We start from the raw sequence: 14,429 nt of genomic DNA, 5'->3' as shown, positions 1-14,429 counted from the left end.
CCTCTTTCCTTCCACAGGACAAACAGGAGGACTTTAAGACGGTGGTTTTGGAGGGATTGGAGATGGCCAAGCATCAGGTGAGGGTGGCCTTTGATGCTTGAGTTGTGAAATAAGCTCACCATAATAACACCATCACCTCGAGGCCCTGGGTAGCATTTAACTTTCTGTAAGAACTGAAAGAGAGAAGTCTTTTCAGAGGACAAAGGGAGCAATTTTTGAAGTGAAGTAATCCTAAGGGCCCTCATCTTTATAGATAACTCCATAAATTTATTTTTAAATTGGTTTCCTACATGAAATAGATCACAAAGTTTTCATTCTAAAAGGAATCATCTTCACAAATCCTTGTGAAATTAATTATGCCAAACAGAAAGCAGGTGTGAAACAATCCCTAATGCTGTCTCCGTCAAATTAACTGTTGCTTTTAGTATCTGAGGAGTTAGTGGTGTTCACAAAGATACTGCTGTGAGGAAATGGCTTGGACAGGTTGTATTTCATTGCTCAGAAGCACCATTGGTGTTTGCACGTGCGCCCACGTAGTTGACTGCTGGGTACGCTGCTGCTGGCTGCATGCTGGAGCCGCTCAGTGCTCATCGAGGGACCGTACGGAGCACGGTGGAGAGTGGTACTGAAAAGTCTCCCTTCCATGAATCTGACAGGAAACTTTTAAAGGAGATATTACAGACTAGAAATTTCTGTAGAAGTAGGAGGCATCATCAGCTCTGCAACGCAGTCTTCCCTTTGTTCAAGCTTATTTTGCAGCCTTTCTTTTCTAGAAATACTGTAAAGAATAAGCAGTATAGCTGCAATAATTGTGTCCTGTGACAGGGAGCCAAACAACCAGACTGAAATACTGAATGTGTTCGTATTTAACCTAATTGCTTTGTGAAACAGATGTCACGGGCTCCTGATTTGGAACAGGCAGTTGCTTTTATTTGAAGGACAAAAATTGTATTTGTAAAATACCATATCTTGAAATCTGGTTGCTCAAAGGCTGTGCCATCACTAATCCTTACTTTATGCTTCACTCCCCTTCGCTCTCCCTTCGTTACTGAGTCTGCTCCTTGGCAGCAGGGCCCATACCTGCGGTGGCTGCACAGCCCATGGGGTTCTTGGATGCAGAGGCAGGGAGGAGCAGCTCGGGGCAGGTCAGGATGTTGTGGCCTTTGTGCTGCTCTTCCCCTGCCTTGCAGAGTAAAAAACTGTATTGCTGGAACCCTGCTTTCATGGTAGTAGCTCTCCATACTGGTTTGTCAGTAATTGTCTGAACGAGGTATTTCCAGTGTTGGTATTGCCTTGCTGTCTGGATTTGAATTGTTTCTTTTTTGTGAGTCAAAACAAAAGAGTAAAGATTCCTGTATGAGCAGCTGGGTGTTAGTGCTTGGGTATTTTAGTGTGCAGACATTTAAGGCGACCCTAAACAGTTATACCAGGACACTGACTGCAAGCATTTGGTGTGTGACTGCTGCCTTCACTGGCGGTGCTCCTGAAGTTCTCTCCCTTGAAATTCTCCCCGTGAAGTGCAAGGTGTGTAATCGGGGTCTTGTGGGAACACGCGATGAGCAGCTGAACTGGTTTGCATTGTGAGAACTTCCTGGGATGTTTGTGAGGTGTCTGCTCAGAGCCTCCGGATGTGTTAGTTATATTTGAAATAGCACTGCCTTTGCTCTTCTGAAAACTTGGAACTGTAGCTTCAGAGTGAAAAATGCCTTATTTCCATTCTAACACCCTCAGGGGTGTATTGTCCCTGCTACTGGCCCATAGGATGCAGCCTGAGGGCTGTCATCAGAACGCAGCCTGCTTTACAAAGCAGCTAGCCCACGGCTTCCCAGGCAGCCCCACCACTGGTCTGCAGCAGCTCTGGAAATTGGCATTCGCTGTGCACATGGGCCTGGGGCAGTAGAGGTGAGCATTCACCTGGTGCCACCTTTCCCAGGCTCCAGCTGAGTGGTAACAGGGAGCAGGTCTGCTCCAAAAGCTGCATAGCAGCCTCTGCGTACTTTGTTGCTGGGATAAATATTTCTAGAATAAGGAAAGATACTTTATCGGGCATTAGCCTCTTATTTGTGCTTGTGTTTCTTCTGTTTCGTCCTGCATTATGTCCTGTTTCTCTGTATTTACAGAAAAACCCAGAAGAGGACAGCTCAGGGAAAACACTAAGCTGGGAGCCAGGCCACTTGCTTTTAACCATCTACACTGTTCGCAGCATTGAGCAGCTTTTGCCTTTCTTTAACGTACTCAGCCAAGTTTTTAACAGCAAAGTCACAAGCAGGTGTGTTGGACACTCAGGGAGCCCTGTCCTTTACCCCAACTGTTTCCCGAACAAGGACATAAAGATGGAGAACCTCAAGCAGTTCTCCAGCAAAGCGAGGCAGAAGATAGAAGAAATGGTGGAGAAAGATTTTCTTGAAGGGGTCATAAAAACATGAACCACAGCGGTACTGTTCAGCCTACATGTAATGTACCTATTTAAAAGAAATACTGTATCTTTCCCAGCTGTATAGTATTCTTTTCTTACTTTGTATGTAATGAAATACTTAATGTTGTATTTAAGTTAAATATTTGTAAATAAGAGTTCTGGATGTGGCCTGAATCAAGTGTAATTATTGGTGGCTCATTGATTACGGTGCCTACTATTTACAGTACACATTTTGTTGTCTTGAGTTCTGTCTTTAAAAAAAAAAAAAAATCCTAAAAAATACAAGGTGCACTTTTTTTCACTTTGTTTCCAGTTTATTTGTCTTGGCGTTTTTGATCCGTTGAAACTTGTGCTTATTGAACAGTCTCCAAAAGGCCATGCTGAAAGTTAATGCAGTTAGTATCTTTGTCCGAGGTAGGTAACGGAAAGATGTGGACGAGCAATGCCTGTGTATTCAAAGTGTTCCCTCCCATTAGCTCAGCCCCTTCACAGTGAGGGGGAGTAGGATAGCTCAGAAATCAGACTTAAAAATGATCATAAACACTATTACTGCATTTTTTTAAACCATACATTAATTTCATAAAAAGAAATTAAGCTATTATTGCAATAACACATTATTTGCAAATGCTCTCTCATTAGTGCTGCCCCTGAAGTGAACTCAGGCTCCAGCCCAGCGCTGCCTTGTGCTGCCTGCCTGCAGGTGACACGGGTGTGGGGGCAGCACAGGGCCCTCAGGGTGGTGGAGCTGGCCTTCAGGCACAGCGTGACAATCTGTGAACTGGGGAGGGGGGCAGGGAATTTGTCACAGTAACACTAAAATATGACTGCAGCAGTTAACTTATGAGAGTCCTGGTAATCAGTGAAAGCTGGTCCCTTTTAATTAATGCCTTTTAATTAGTCTGAGTACCAGCTGCTGAATGCTGCAGTGTCATTACATACCTGTTACTACCTCATGTTAGAATACAGACACCGCTGTCTGGCATGCCTGGCTGAAGGATGAGCTGCTGGCTCCCGTTACAGCTTTCCTGCCGGACAGCAGCCAGGCACTGTAAGGCTGAAGGGAGCCTCCCCTACAGCAAGCCAGGCTGCTGCTGGTAGAACACATGGTTTGTCGGTCTTAGAAGGCTGGAGCTGCAGCTCATTTCTGGATGCGAACCACCCACTGGATGCTGAGCAGTGACACACGGAGTATGGTTGGCACTGCTAACAGGTCAGCTTTAGGTGTCAGACAAACAGAGGAGGGGAACACCCAGCAGCAAGAGCATCGCAGTAAGAGGTAAGGTGCCAGAGGTAAGAAATAACCGGAATAATATTCTGCTCAGTTCTGATTAATCCTTGTGACAATCAAGAAGAGTTCAGTACATCCACGTTAGCAAATGGTAGGGAAAATAGTATTTTAAGAAGTCCCATTATGAACTTCAGGTGCAGTTGTATTGTTATAGTGGCTGGGGTGGTGCTCCTCTTCCACCGGCAAGGTGGTAAACGGCCAGGCTTACTTCATGGGCAAGGGCATCAGCATTCTCCTGTGGAATATTATAAAGTTAGTTACACCGGTGTCGGGATTGGAAGTTTAAAGACGCAATGCTACAGGCAGAGCCTTGAACAGCCAGTTCATGCAAATAGTGTTGTACCCCTATTTTTGTGTCATGTTGTGCTGCCTTATGTGACTGGGCGTGTGAGCTTCTGACTGTGTGAAGAGCTTTAGGTGGCAACTTTGCAACTCTTTTACGTTCGTGTGATAGAACTAATAGACTAATAAGACTAATAGACTAATTCTTAAGAGCATCCACAGTTTGCTTTTTTTGCCTCTTAAGAAATCATGCAGCTACTGTCTGCCTACATAAATTTTGTCTTAGTCCTCAGTTCTCAGAAGGCTGACTTTCTTTTCAAAATAAAGTAGTGTCTAACTTTCAGAGGTAGATGTTAAGAACATTAAACATTGCTTTTATAAATAAAGGAAAATCTGAAGAGATTTTCTTTTGATCACTAAGACCTTTTCTAAATCTAGTACTTATTGCATTTGATTTATTTTCCATCCCCCAGTGCTTACACGTTGCTTAAGTTCTGACCTGTGTGTCTGCCTCGGCGTATATCCTAACAACATCTTCTGTTCCCGATGGACGGACAAATGCTCGTGAGAACTTGTACTTTTTCACCAAGGCATCAATTTTCTCTTGTAGCCCTGGAGGTGTAACTGCCCGTCTTTCTGCGTCTGTTGTGTCAATAACTTGTCTGTCGGCAACCTGCAACAGAAACAGACTTACTGCTACAGCATGCAGATGGACTGCCCTGAGGGCAGAATGAAGCAGGTCACCCGTAGGGCTTTAGGCTTTGGTGTGTGGCACTGTCGGAACGAGAGCTCAGTTTGTCCCCTTGTCTGGGGCTACCTTAAGGACACAGTAAGAGAGCTCTGCGCTCTAAGCCTCACGCAGAGCTACTGCATGGAAGCCTGTTTTGCTCAAGCACTTTGGGAACTGGAGAAGGTAAGAGGAAGAAGAGCTTAACCACTGGAGTTCTTCTAAAGTGGCACAGAGCAGCACTTGAACCTGCCTCTTTCACAAATGTTCTGATCTTTTCAGCCACAGGCAAAGTGAAACAGAAGCACTGATTTACAAGGTAAAATTCTACCTTCACGTAAACGTATTCCCAAGAAATGTACAGCCCTTGAATGTTTGAAAGAAGAGCTGCAGCCAAGCTGCAGTCCCCTCCCTAGCACTTAGGTCCTGCTGAAGAATATCAGACAAAGCACTCCAATTCTCATTTTATGTACAGAAAGCTACTTGCTGGAAAACATTTTATTTTTCCTTGTGGCCCTGATGTCCTAACCACCTGCTCTGGTTGCTTCCTTTACATGAAAAGCGTAAGTTCTATTTTTTTTTTCAGGTGAGGAATAGGAGCACTGTTAACAAAGCCACTCATCACTAAGGAGAGCAGGCAAGACAGCACTATGAAACACCAGCACTACATTGTGTAACTCATCACGTTAACTCACCCTGACTACTTCAAAATAAATAACGAGCTACTTCCCTGCCTCGGTTTTGGGCAGGTTTTTCCATTTAACAGAGGTGACTATTACTTCATCATTTGCTTAAGATGTTTTTATTTGAGCCTAAGTGAAGGTCTCATCCCTTCTCTGGGCTGTTTCATGGACTGTTTGGCCTACCCCGATCCCTCTGTGGGCCATTTCAGCTCTAAGATTAAGATCATCTCTCTATACACAGGCAATACCTGCTCAGCACAGGGCCCCAAGGCACTGCTGTGACCCGAGGCAGCGCACTGTAACTAACCTGAACTTTGAGCAGCCGGTTTGGGAAGTCGGTGTAGAAGGCATCCCACTGGTGCAGAGTCAGACCTTTCAGAGCCAGGATGGCTTCGATCACCAGCATGTCTGAGATGGCATCACCCACTGTCTGTGAGCAGGGAGGGAAAGGGAAGAACTGGAGAACTCAACAGTGCAGAAATGAAGGCATGACACGACCAGTAAGTTTCCACCTGAATAAACATGCAGGCAGCTGACTTGTGTCTGGGGAGGATTTTTTCCTTTTTTTTCCTCCTGTTTTTCTACACACTTTGTGGTAAGGAGAACTGCAGCACACTTGTGCAGTTTTCCTAGTGAGAACTGGCACCTCACCACTGTTCTGGTGTTAGGATGCTTAAAGCTGGCCCGTGAAGTGTGACTGGTCCCTACTCCTGGAAAAACACGGGCTGTGCTAGGACACATGGAGATTCCCATGGCTGCATGGACATTGGAATGTCTCTGGCCTCCCATACCAAAAACGTCAGTGAAGAACATCAGCTGAAAGATTACTTGCTATTGAATTGTGAACAAGTCCCATACTATCACTAGGTTCTCCTGCCATCCTATTCCCTCTTTTGGTTCTGAACCCTGAGGCCTACACCAGATGATAGCAATACACACCCATTCCTGAGAAAGAAAGTATAACATCTTCTGAAGACTGCTACTGCCCCTTTCCTCTTGCCTTCCATCATGACGTGCTACTTCCTGTTCCAGCAGTCCCTGAACAGTGTTAGCCCCATGACCGTCCTCATAGTGATTTATTATTTCCCTCAGCTTTTACCTGATTAATGAGGTCAATCAGGTTTTCAAGCACCTTCGCTGCTTCTCTTTTTGCATCATCTTTCTCTTCTTTTGCCAGCTGTCTTATTGTATTTTCAGCAGCTTTACTAAAGAGTACCTAGAATTAAAAAAAAAAAAAAAAGCTTGTCAAGACCAGCCCACATCAAGGAGGAAAGCCTATATACCAAGGGGGAAAAAGAGGAAAGCCTTCTATCACTTAGGCCCAAATAATTGTCATTAAGTTTTGCTTCCATGAATTCACATGCCCTCACAGAACAGAAAAGGCAGTGGCACTGCTTTGATAAAGAAAGGAGAAAACAAGCCTGCTCTCAAACTAGGAGAGAAAAGTCTCTTAAGTGTAAGCAGATAGTGAAAAGAACTTTCTCAGGCTAATTTGACATTTTTGTATGTCTTGGCTGCATATAAGATGCACTGCATGCTCATACTTACTGTGCCATGTCCATTTGCCTCAAAATAAACACCGACATCAAACTCCTGAGCTTTGTGATGCAAGTGTTTCACTCCAGTTTTCACACAGTGAACAGGAACCTACAACCGAGAGACATACAGAGAACATGAATGGTGTTACAGACTCACTCTGGTCAGCAGATGGTAACTGCAGCTGAAGTGACTGGTAACAATCTGAAATATAGGAAGGGCCAGAAACTGGGTACCAGCCCAGGTGGGCTGTTACTAACTAACCAAGCTGCGTTTCACAGCTACTAACTTCCAAGAGCTTAAATTATCTGCTACTTCTGCAAGCTGCATGAAAATGGGGATTTAATTTCTAAAAATGGAAATAACGGTTGATTCAAAGACAAAAAACACAACCAAGAAAATCCTGATGTTGTTTAACTTTTGCCAAACTTTTTTTTTAATTAGTAAATGCTGACTAGCATTTTTCAGCTTTGCCCTTTCAAATCTCCTTTCCTGCCACTAATTTAGTAACTGCTGCAGGTTTTAAAGAGTCATTTGTTTTAGCATAGGTTAAATTCTCCCAATGATCACATTACAGTAACACTTACTAGAAAAGTAAACATCTGCAGAACACCACCAGGGATAAATTAGAGAATACCTGCAGCGTTTCCTCAAGATACCGTGTTGAACTCCCATTGGCATAGGCTGTTTGTACTACTGCCATCTTCAAAGTCTGTCCCACCTGAGCAAACCAAGAAGGAAAGCATTTTACTGTCCCCAGGCACACAGTGAGAGGGGTAGGGCAAGTGGAAGGAGACTCAGTATACTTGTGCAGGACCGAATCTACGTTCTCCTACAGACCCTTAAAACTACTGGGTATCAGGGGAATGCACTAGCTCACAGATCAGAGAGCATCCACACATTTAAGGCAACACAAATCTTATTCAACTCTTTGTGTATGACAGTTTTTGTGGCTGGCTTGAAGCAGCTCTCCACTCAGGGACCTTGGGCTTTGCAAACTGAGCATCTATTGTTAACACCAAGTCTAGGAGAACTTATGAAAAAGCATGTTTTTCTGTTGATGTTGTTGTTGATTTTTCCTCTCTATTCCCTGGGGACGATGGGTGTTGTGCTACAGATACCAGTTTTGGAATGATGTCATACAAACCCCGTGGCTGTCCTAAGTTCTCATGCAAGTGGAATGCATGACATGAAAACATTCTTCATTTCTTCATGAAAACATTTCTCAAGTTTCATAGCATATCAAGTTTCAAGCTGAGTACCAAACCCAAAAAAGTAATGAAATATATCAGAACAACAGAATGGAATATCAATTGATACTGATATCACATTCAATACAAAGTGGAAAAATTCTCTCACCAAGAAAAGCTCGAAGGCTCAAATTACAGTGCTCAGACTTTTATTTGGAGCCTGGAAGTCACAGCCTTATAAAAGTAACATTTTTGCCATGCCAACGAGGTACAAAACACCTCTGAAGTGGGTTCACTTTAGGTAGATGTAGAAAAACTACATGAGTACAAACTAACATAGCTCTTTTCAAGTATTTTACACTTTTCTCTATTCAAAGCATGAGCATTCAATTCATATGTTAAACTTACCTTGGCAAGAAGTTCTTTAAGGAAGATACTAATCAAAGTTGCTATTTTATCTCCATCTATGAGGTGAAAATGGCCAGCTGTGTCCGTGTAGTAATACACAATTCTATCTGCATCGCCATCAAACGAGCAGCATCTCTCATTAGGCTTCATGTCTAGCCCTAGTGCACAGTTAGAAATGCAAGTTAGCGATGGAAAAAAAGGTTACAAAACATTTAAATTAGCCTCAGCACAGATCTCGTCCAGAAATTAGCTCTGTGCAGACACACAAAAAATCAATGGTCAAAAACTGATACTGCATTTACCAAGAAACTTGCAACAGTGACGCCGTACTAAATCACAGAATCACAGAATAGTCTAGGTTGGAAGAGACATCCAAGATCAGTCCAACCTCTGACCTAACACTAACAAGTCCTCCACTAAACCATATCCCTAAGCTCTACATCTAAACGGCTTTTAAAGACCTCCAGGGATGGTGACTCAACCACTTCCCTGGGCAGCCTACTGCAGTGACTAACAACCCGTTCAGGAAAGAAGTTCTTCCTAATATCCAACCTAAACCTCCCTTGGCACAACTTTAGCCCATTCCCCCTTGTCCTGTCACCAGGCACGTGGGAGAATAGACCAACCCCCACCTCGCTACAGCCTCCCTTCAGGTACCTGTAAATGGCAGTGGCAAAGTCCCTGTTCATGTCTACAAACAGTAACATCAAAAAGGCAGGCTCTCTAAATATTTATTACGCTGCACCTTCTCCCTAGCAGCATACAAAATCAGTCCCAGCAGCACCACTGTGCGTATCTTCACACCTCTAAATGGTGGCAGAAAGCACAGAACATGTGACGATACAAGGACAAAGCCCGTGCAATGCAACCACCATGGCCTGCCTGCACAGCGGGTCCCCACAGAGCCTCCTGACGGGCTCCTGTCACCCAGGGCCAAAGGCAGATTGCTCCATACAGAGCAGGGTGAGCCAAGGGCTGCAGGGACACCCAGAGGAGGAGCCTGACATGGTAAGCAGCCCCTGGCTGCCCTTGGTAGAAGCCAGGCGCTAACCCAGCCCTCCCTCAGCACACCCTGTGGCACAGGAGGGCTCCAAATCCGCCCTGTCTACTGTTCCCAACGCCTGGCAAGTCTGCTGTATGCTCTTGGTGTAACATTGCCACATATTTCCAAGGCACGTGGGGATTAACCACAAATCCCTTACCTCAAAACCCTTTTTCTTCAAGATACGGACTTCTTAATTGTATTCTGTTCCCACCTGACAAACCTGTACTGCCACCTCACTCCCATTGGCACCCGAGGCGCTGTCCCAGCAGAAGACACACACCCCTCAGCAACGCTGTCACCACAGTAGAGTTGCAGCAAGAGACAGCCCACAAACCCCAGCACTGGTACAACAACCCCACTCCAAAGCAACCACCAGCAACTCTCAGAGCTAAACAAAATGCATACAAGTGGAACCGGTGGCCTGAGAATACCTCATGCTTCGCTGGCTCGCTATTCAATTTATTCAGCAGTGTGCGTAACACACAAGGACTGCCGGCCTCAAAACCTCTAGGCTTAGTGCCAATACAGAAGTGGCTAGGAAGCAGTCACCGTATGACAGAGCAATGGCACACGAAAATGAAATGCTCTTTTATTAAGGTACACCTTTTTTTCTCCAAGATGCTGAGCAAGACCTTTCTTCGCATTAACCTCTGTGTTCACTTCTCAGAAGCTCTGCAGCTGGCCATCCCTAGGCTGATTTCAGAGTCCAGTAGGAGCTTAGCCGGGAGCTCCAAAGGATGCTCCACACCCTGCAACCCCCTCTTGGGGGGAACAGATTTGAGTATGCAAGCAGACAAGAAAACCCACCCACGCTGCTGACACCTTCTGTCCTGCAAAGCACAGGAACCCCAAATGTGTTTCTGCAGGCAGCATGCAAAGGGGGCAATGCTGCTGTACTGCCGTGTCCAGATGTGGCCAACAGCTGCGGTGAGGGTGCAGTTGTTGACCGGAGAGCCCAGTTTAGCCTCAGATAATCTAACATTCAAAGTGGCCTGTTCTCCCACTTCGGGGATTTTCCTTTCTGCACTCTGCAGGCAGATGGTTCGAGTCATCTTCCCCTCAGGTGAGGTCAATCTGTCACTTTGCTGGCACCAAGGAGTTAATCATGCCAGCTCTTCCTCAGGAACCTGGGAAAGCCTCTGCGAGCCCAGCCCACAACGTCAACATTTCCTGATAACAAATCCCCACAATGTCAACATTTTCTGATAACACATCGGGAGATAAAGCTAAGCTAGTGTCCTCACTGATCCTTGGGCTCCACCAGCTTAACATTCAGGTTATGTATCAGCCCATCACAGATCTCCAAACAGTTCTGACCTAGGTTTGTGCCCAAAACAGCCAGAGGATTCCCTCTTTCCATCATGCAAGCAGAACCATTCGTACAGTCACTAAGTAAGAAACAAGGGAGCTCAGCTCACCTGCAACTGCTACACCCAGCACTTTCAGATCTGGAGAGGAGATAAATGGATATAAAATTACTGACTACGTACCTTTAGGTGGCTTCTGGTGAACTTTTACAAAATCAGCACCACACAGGTGATTGAGTTTCTCCTTGGTTCCGTCATTATAGATGTGAATTAGCATCTCCTTTGGGAGGTAGGGCTGCATCTCCGACAGTTTCAGGGCTCCAATACCATTGGCACAGTCAATCTTCAGATACCTCTGACCCTCTCCAGAGCTGGGAGACTTGGCACACAGGAAGAAAGGCAAAGTGAACTCATACCCCAGTGACACCATAGGTGCTCTCACCACACCCAGAAACATGCTGAATTCAAAATTTCAGACCCAAACAGACTAACCAACAGGAGATACCCATTTCATACACTTGCAAGAAGACAAGAACCAGTATTCACCTTTTTTATCAGTTCCATAAAAGCTTTGGATAGTTTTTGGTAATAACCTTCCAGTGTTGGTTTCCCATACTGCCCCCGGGTGTTCTGACAGCAGACCACATAATGTAGCTGCGGTGTGGTCACCAGACCATAATCTAACATAAAACAAAAGGGCACAATATTCAAAAATAGAACACTGAGTTAATTCCTCCTTAAAAGCAGTATGATATTTCCTATTCTACAGTAACCAAACACAACGCAGGAAACACACAAGAAATTTTTCAAGTTCTGATAAGAAAAGACAAACCCCCTTGCATTAAAGCAATCCAGCTCTTCTGAAAGAAGAGTGTTACAAGCAGAAGTGGAAATGGCATCAGGGCTACTGCATTAGGTCTACACAGCAGGGTCACATTTACACAGAAACCTGAAATCAGACTAGAACTGCAAAAGCTCAACATACCGTGGTACTGACCACCTAGAACGGAGACACCATCTACTACTGCCTGCGAAAGCTTCTTGCTGCTTGGTCTGGAAAACAACAAACACAACTGGTAACCTTTACAGGAAACATTTATGTGTGGTTTGGGAAGGAAACGCATGTGGAAGATGACTATGAAAAGCAAGTTTCCGGTCAAGGGACTTAGATTCAACATGAAGAAATCCATACCTTTCTCTACTAAAGGGATTAACAATAAAAAAGTTTGACGGTCACTAGGCCAAAGAATAAAAAGCATCCAATTTAGAAGCAGTACTAGGAGGTTCTCGTAACTATCAGAGAAGCTAATGCAGAAACATCATTGGAAAACTTCTGTTGATTGCTATAATCACAAATCAGCGCAAAAGGCACAATGTGGCTGCTGAGTGCTTAGCTCTCTGCAGCCCTCAGGAACAAGCTGCTGGCACCTCTGTAAAAGCAGCATACATCTATTCTGTAATTACCTGGTGTCTCTACCAAGAAACACTGAAGCATCTTTTTGCTGGTTCACTGCTGCTTTTTGGCAGATCTCAGTTAGTGTTTTCTGTAATTCTTGCTCCTCTGCATTTGCGAGTTGGGTGGCATATTCTTCCCAGGAAGGATGCAGCATTTCACCGAGAGGATCAACCAGCTTCACACCATTATCTTCCTTAGAAGGAGAAAGAACAAAACATACTAAGCCTAAAAGCGGGAAACTTAAAAGCTCTTTGAAGATTACAAGCTCCTTGAAGATAACTGTCACAAGACTTAATCACATTGCTTCTTTAAATATGAAATGTTTCTGGAAAGCCATAGCTTAGCTATGTATTTCAACATCCAACAATCCCCCAAAATAATATAAGCAGCATATTAAGTCACAGATTCCCCCTCCCCTATAATTTTGGCATCAAGTTCATTTGACATTAAAATGTCTTAAGGGATACTCCACAGCAACAGAAGTCTAAGTGTTTGATTTGTAACTACTACATTTTACTTTTTTTTTAAAAAAAAAAAAAAAAAAGCTACCAGATTTTGCTCAAATGTTCATCTTTTCAAGGGTACTCCTGGCCTTGCCCATGTTACAAATTTCCTACATTACAGCATTTACCTTTCCACATGACAGCAAATGAACCCTCCCACATATATGGGAAAAAGTAATGTTAAACATGCCACAGATCACATTTCAAGGAAGCAGGGTGAACACGTCCCTTAAGGAGGTGCAGGTACCTGCAGGACGTGGCCTATGGGTACTTTTTGTTACCATTATTGTGAGGAGCTTGGATTCCACCAGTGACCCCATCTGATTTCTTTTAACATAAAAGGTTATTCTTACTTCAGGATTGTGAGATGCTGTAACCATGACACCGATGGTAGATCCTGTGGCTCGGGACCTGAGAGCTGCCAGCAAGCCCATGCGGAACATGACGTGATCGAGCTGCTCTGCCTTGCTGCGGAATCCGGCAGTGCCATACTGAAGAGTAAGTCCAGCAGGCTTAGGATGCAGCACTGAGTATTTTTTCAGTGCTTCAAAATCCATTGCTAGAGACGGAAGTAGCAGAGATGCCCATAAGAGAAGCAACTCATTTAATTTAGTTTCACAGTTTGCACTTCATTTAATTTTGAAGGCTACAAATATCCTAAACCGAGGTCAACACAATACCATCAATAGCCCATAAACCCCTTGGAGGGACTGTGGCAAGGACCACTACAGGAGCAATCCATGAAGGAGCCTCTACTTTCCCAGTGCAACACTAAATAAACAGAGCAGGGCCAGATTCCATCAGCTCACAAGACAATGCAGCAATTCAGCCGAGGAGATCCGAGATGCTCAGTTGTCTACTGGCAGGGCTCCCAGCAAAGCTCTGGCAAAGGGCTGGCCGTTTCCCACTTCAGCACTAGCCACCCATTGCGCTTGGCCACGACTCCACGCACCAACCCTTGAGCCCTGATGCAGCCTGCAAGTCCCTCTTCTTACCCTCGCAAATTGCAGGGAAGCTCCTGGCGGTGTTAGCGGGTATTTTCTTCGGACTGCGGCGCGTGAACACGGACAGAACACGGACAGAACACGGACAGAACACGGACAGAACACGGACAGAACACGGACAGAACACGGACAGCCCTCGCGCCACTCCCGGGACCTGTAGCGCTGGCGGGCGCTGGGCCGGGGGGAGGGCCGCCCGAGCACCCCGACAGGAGCAGCCCCTCGGGGGACGGCCGCGTTGGTTACAGGGGGGCGGTACCCGAACCCACCGCCCTTGGCCGCCGCCGCCCTCCTCTTCCGGGCTCAGCGCGGCCACGTAGCAGCCGAGCCCCGCCCGCTCAGCAGCCGGTGCCGCACCCGCATCGCGATCGCTTCCCGGGGGCCGACTCCGGCCGTGGGATCCCCTCGCGGGGACCGGCAGAGGCGCCCTGACAGCCCCTCTCCCCCCCCCCCCCCCCCCCCCCCACGGGCTGGGCAGAAGCCTGCCTGTTCCCTCTAACTGGGCAACGCGGCTACCGCTGACGGGACGCCCTGCAGCGGCTCCGAGCCCCCAGCCCGCGGGGGCAGGAGGGATGGAGCCCGCCCCG

The 14,429-nt window shown here is 45.8% G+C and overlaps 2 protein-coding genes across 6 annotated transcripts in view; one reads left to right on the top strand and one right to left on the bottom strand.

Moving 5' to 3' along the window:
• Positions 1-2,715, top strand: part of DOP1A (DOP1 leucine zipper like protein A) — a 64,722-nt gene extending 62,007 nt beyond the window's left edge. For 3 of the 5 annotated variants that reach the window (XM_035320529.1, XM_035320530.1, XM_035320528.1), the window contains 2 exons: positions 18-77; positions 2,121-2,715. In XM_035320529.1, coding sequence (XP_035176420.1) covers positions 18-77; positions 2,121-2,426 — 366 coding nt within the window. In that variant the 3' untranslated portion in view covers positions 2,427-2,715. The remainder of the gene's footprint in view (positions 1-17; positions 78-2,120) is intronic. The other 2 variants (XM_035320533.1, XM_035320531.1) reach the window with 1 other exon arrangement.
• Positions 2,716-3,723: 1,008 nt separating this feature from the next.
• PGM3 (phosphoglucomutase 3) lies at positions 3,724-13,917 on the bottom strand. The gene is made up of 13 exons (XM_035320534.1): positions 13,837-13,917; positions 13,195-13,400; positions 12,347-12,531; positions 11,868-11,935; positions 11,429-11,562; positions 11,066-11,261; positions 8,531-8,688; positions 7,570-7,653; positions 6,945-7,043; positions 6,496-6,612; positions 5,704-5,826; positions 4,486-4,659; positions 3,724-3,939 (listed from the first exon to the last, which is right to left on the bottom strand). The coding sequence occupies exons 2-13, from the start codon at positions 13,396-13,398 to the stop codon at positions 3,853-3,855; spliced, it is 1,629 nt and encodes a 542-aa protein (XP_035176425.1). The 5' UTR covers positions 13,399-13,400; positions 13,837-13,917; the 3' UTR covers positions 3,724-3,852.
• Between the last annotated feature and the right edge of the window lie 512 nt (positions 13,918-14,429).

Source organism: Oxyura jamaicensis, chromosome 3, assembly GCF_011077185.1.
Source record: "Oxyura jamaicensis isolate SHBP4307 breed ruddy duck chromosome 3, BPBGC_Ojam_1.0, whole genome shotgun sequence".
NCBI lineage: Eukaryota > Metazoa > Chordata > Aves > Anseriformes > Anatidae > Oxyura > Oxyura jamaicensis.
The sequence above is the reverse complement of the archived record's forward strand: the minus strand, read 5'-3'. Positions and strand labels throughout refer to the sequence as shown.

Coding starts and splice junctions, on each gene's coding strand:
- PGM3 (XM_035320534.1), bottom strand. CDS start 13,398: ATGGATTTTGAAGCACTGAAAAAATACTCAGTGCTGCATCCTAAGCCT. Junction 7,654..8,530: donor TTAAAGAACTTCTTGCCAAG/GTAAGTTTAACA, acceptor TGGTTTGCTCAG/GTGGGACAGACTTTGAAGAT. Junction 4,660..5,703: donor ACCGGCTGCTCAAAGTTCAG/GTTAGTTACAGT, acceptor TTTCTGTTGCAG/GTTGCCGACAGACAAGTTAT.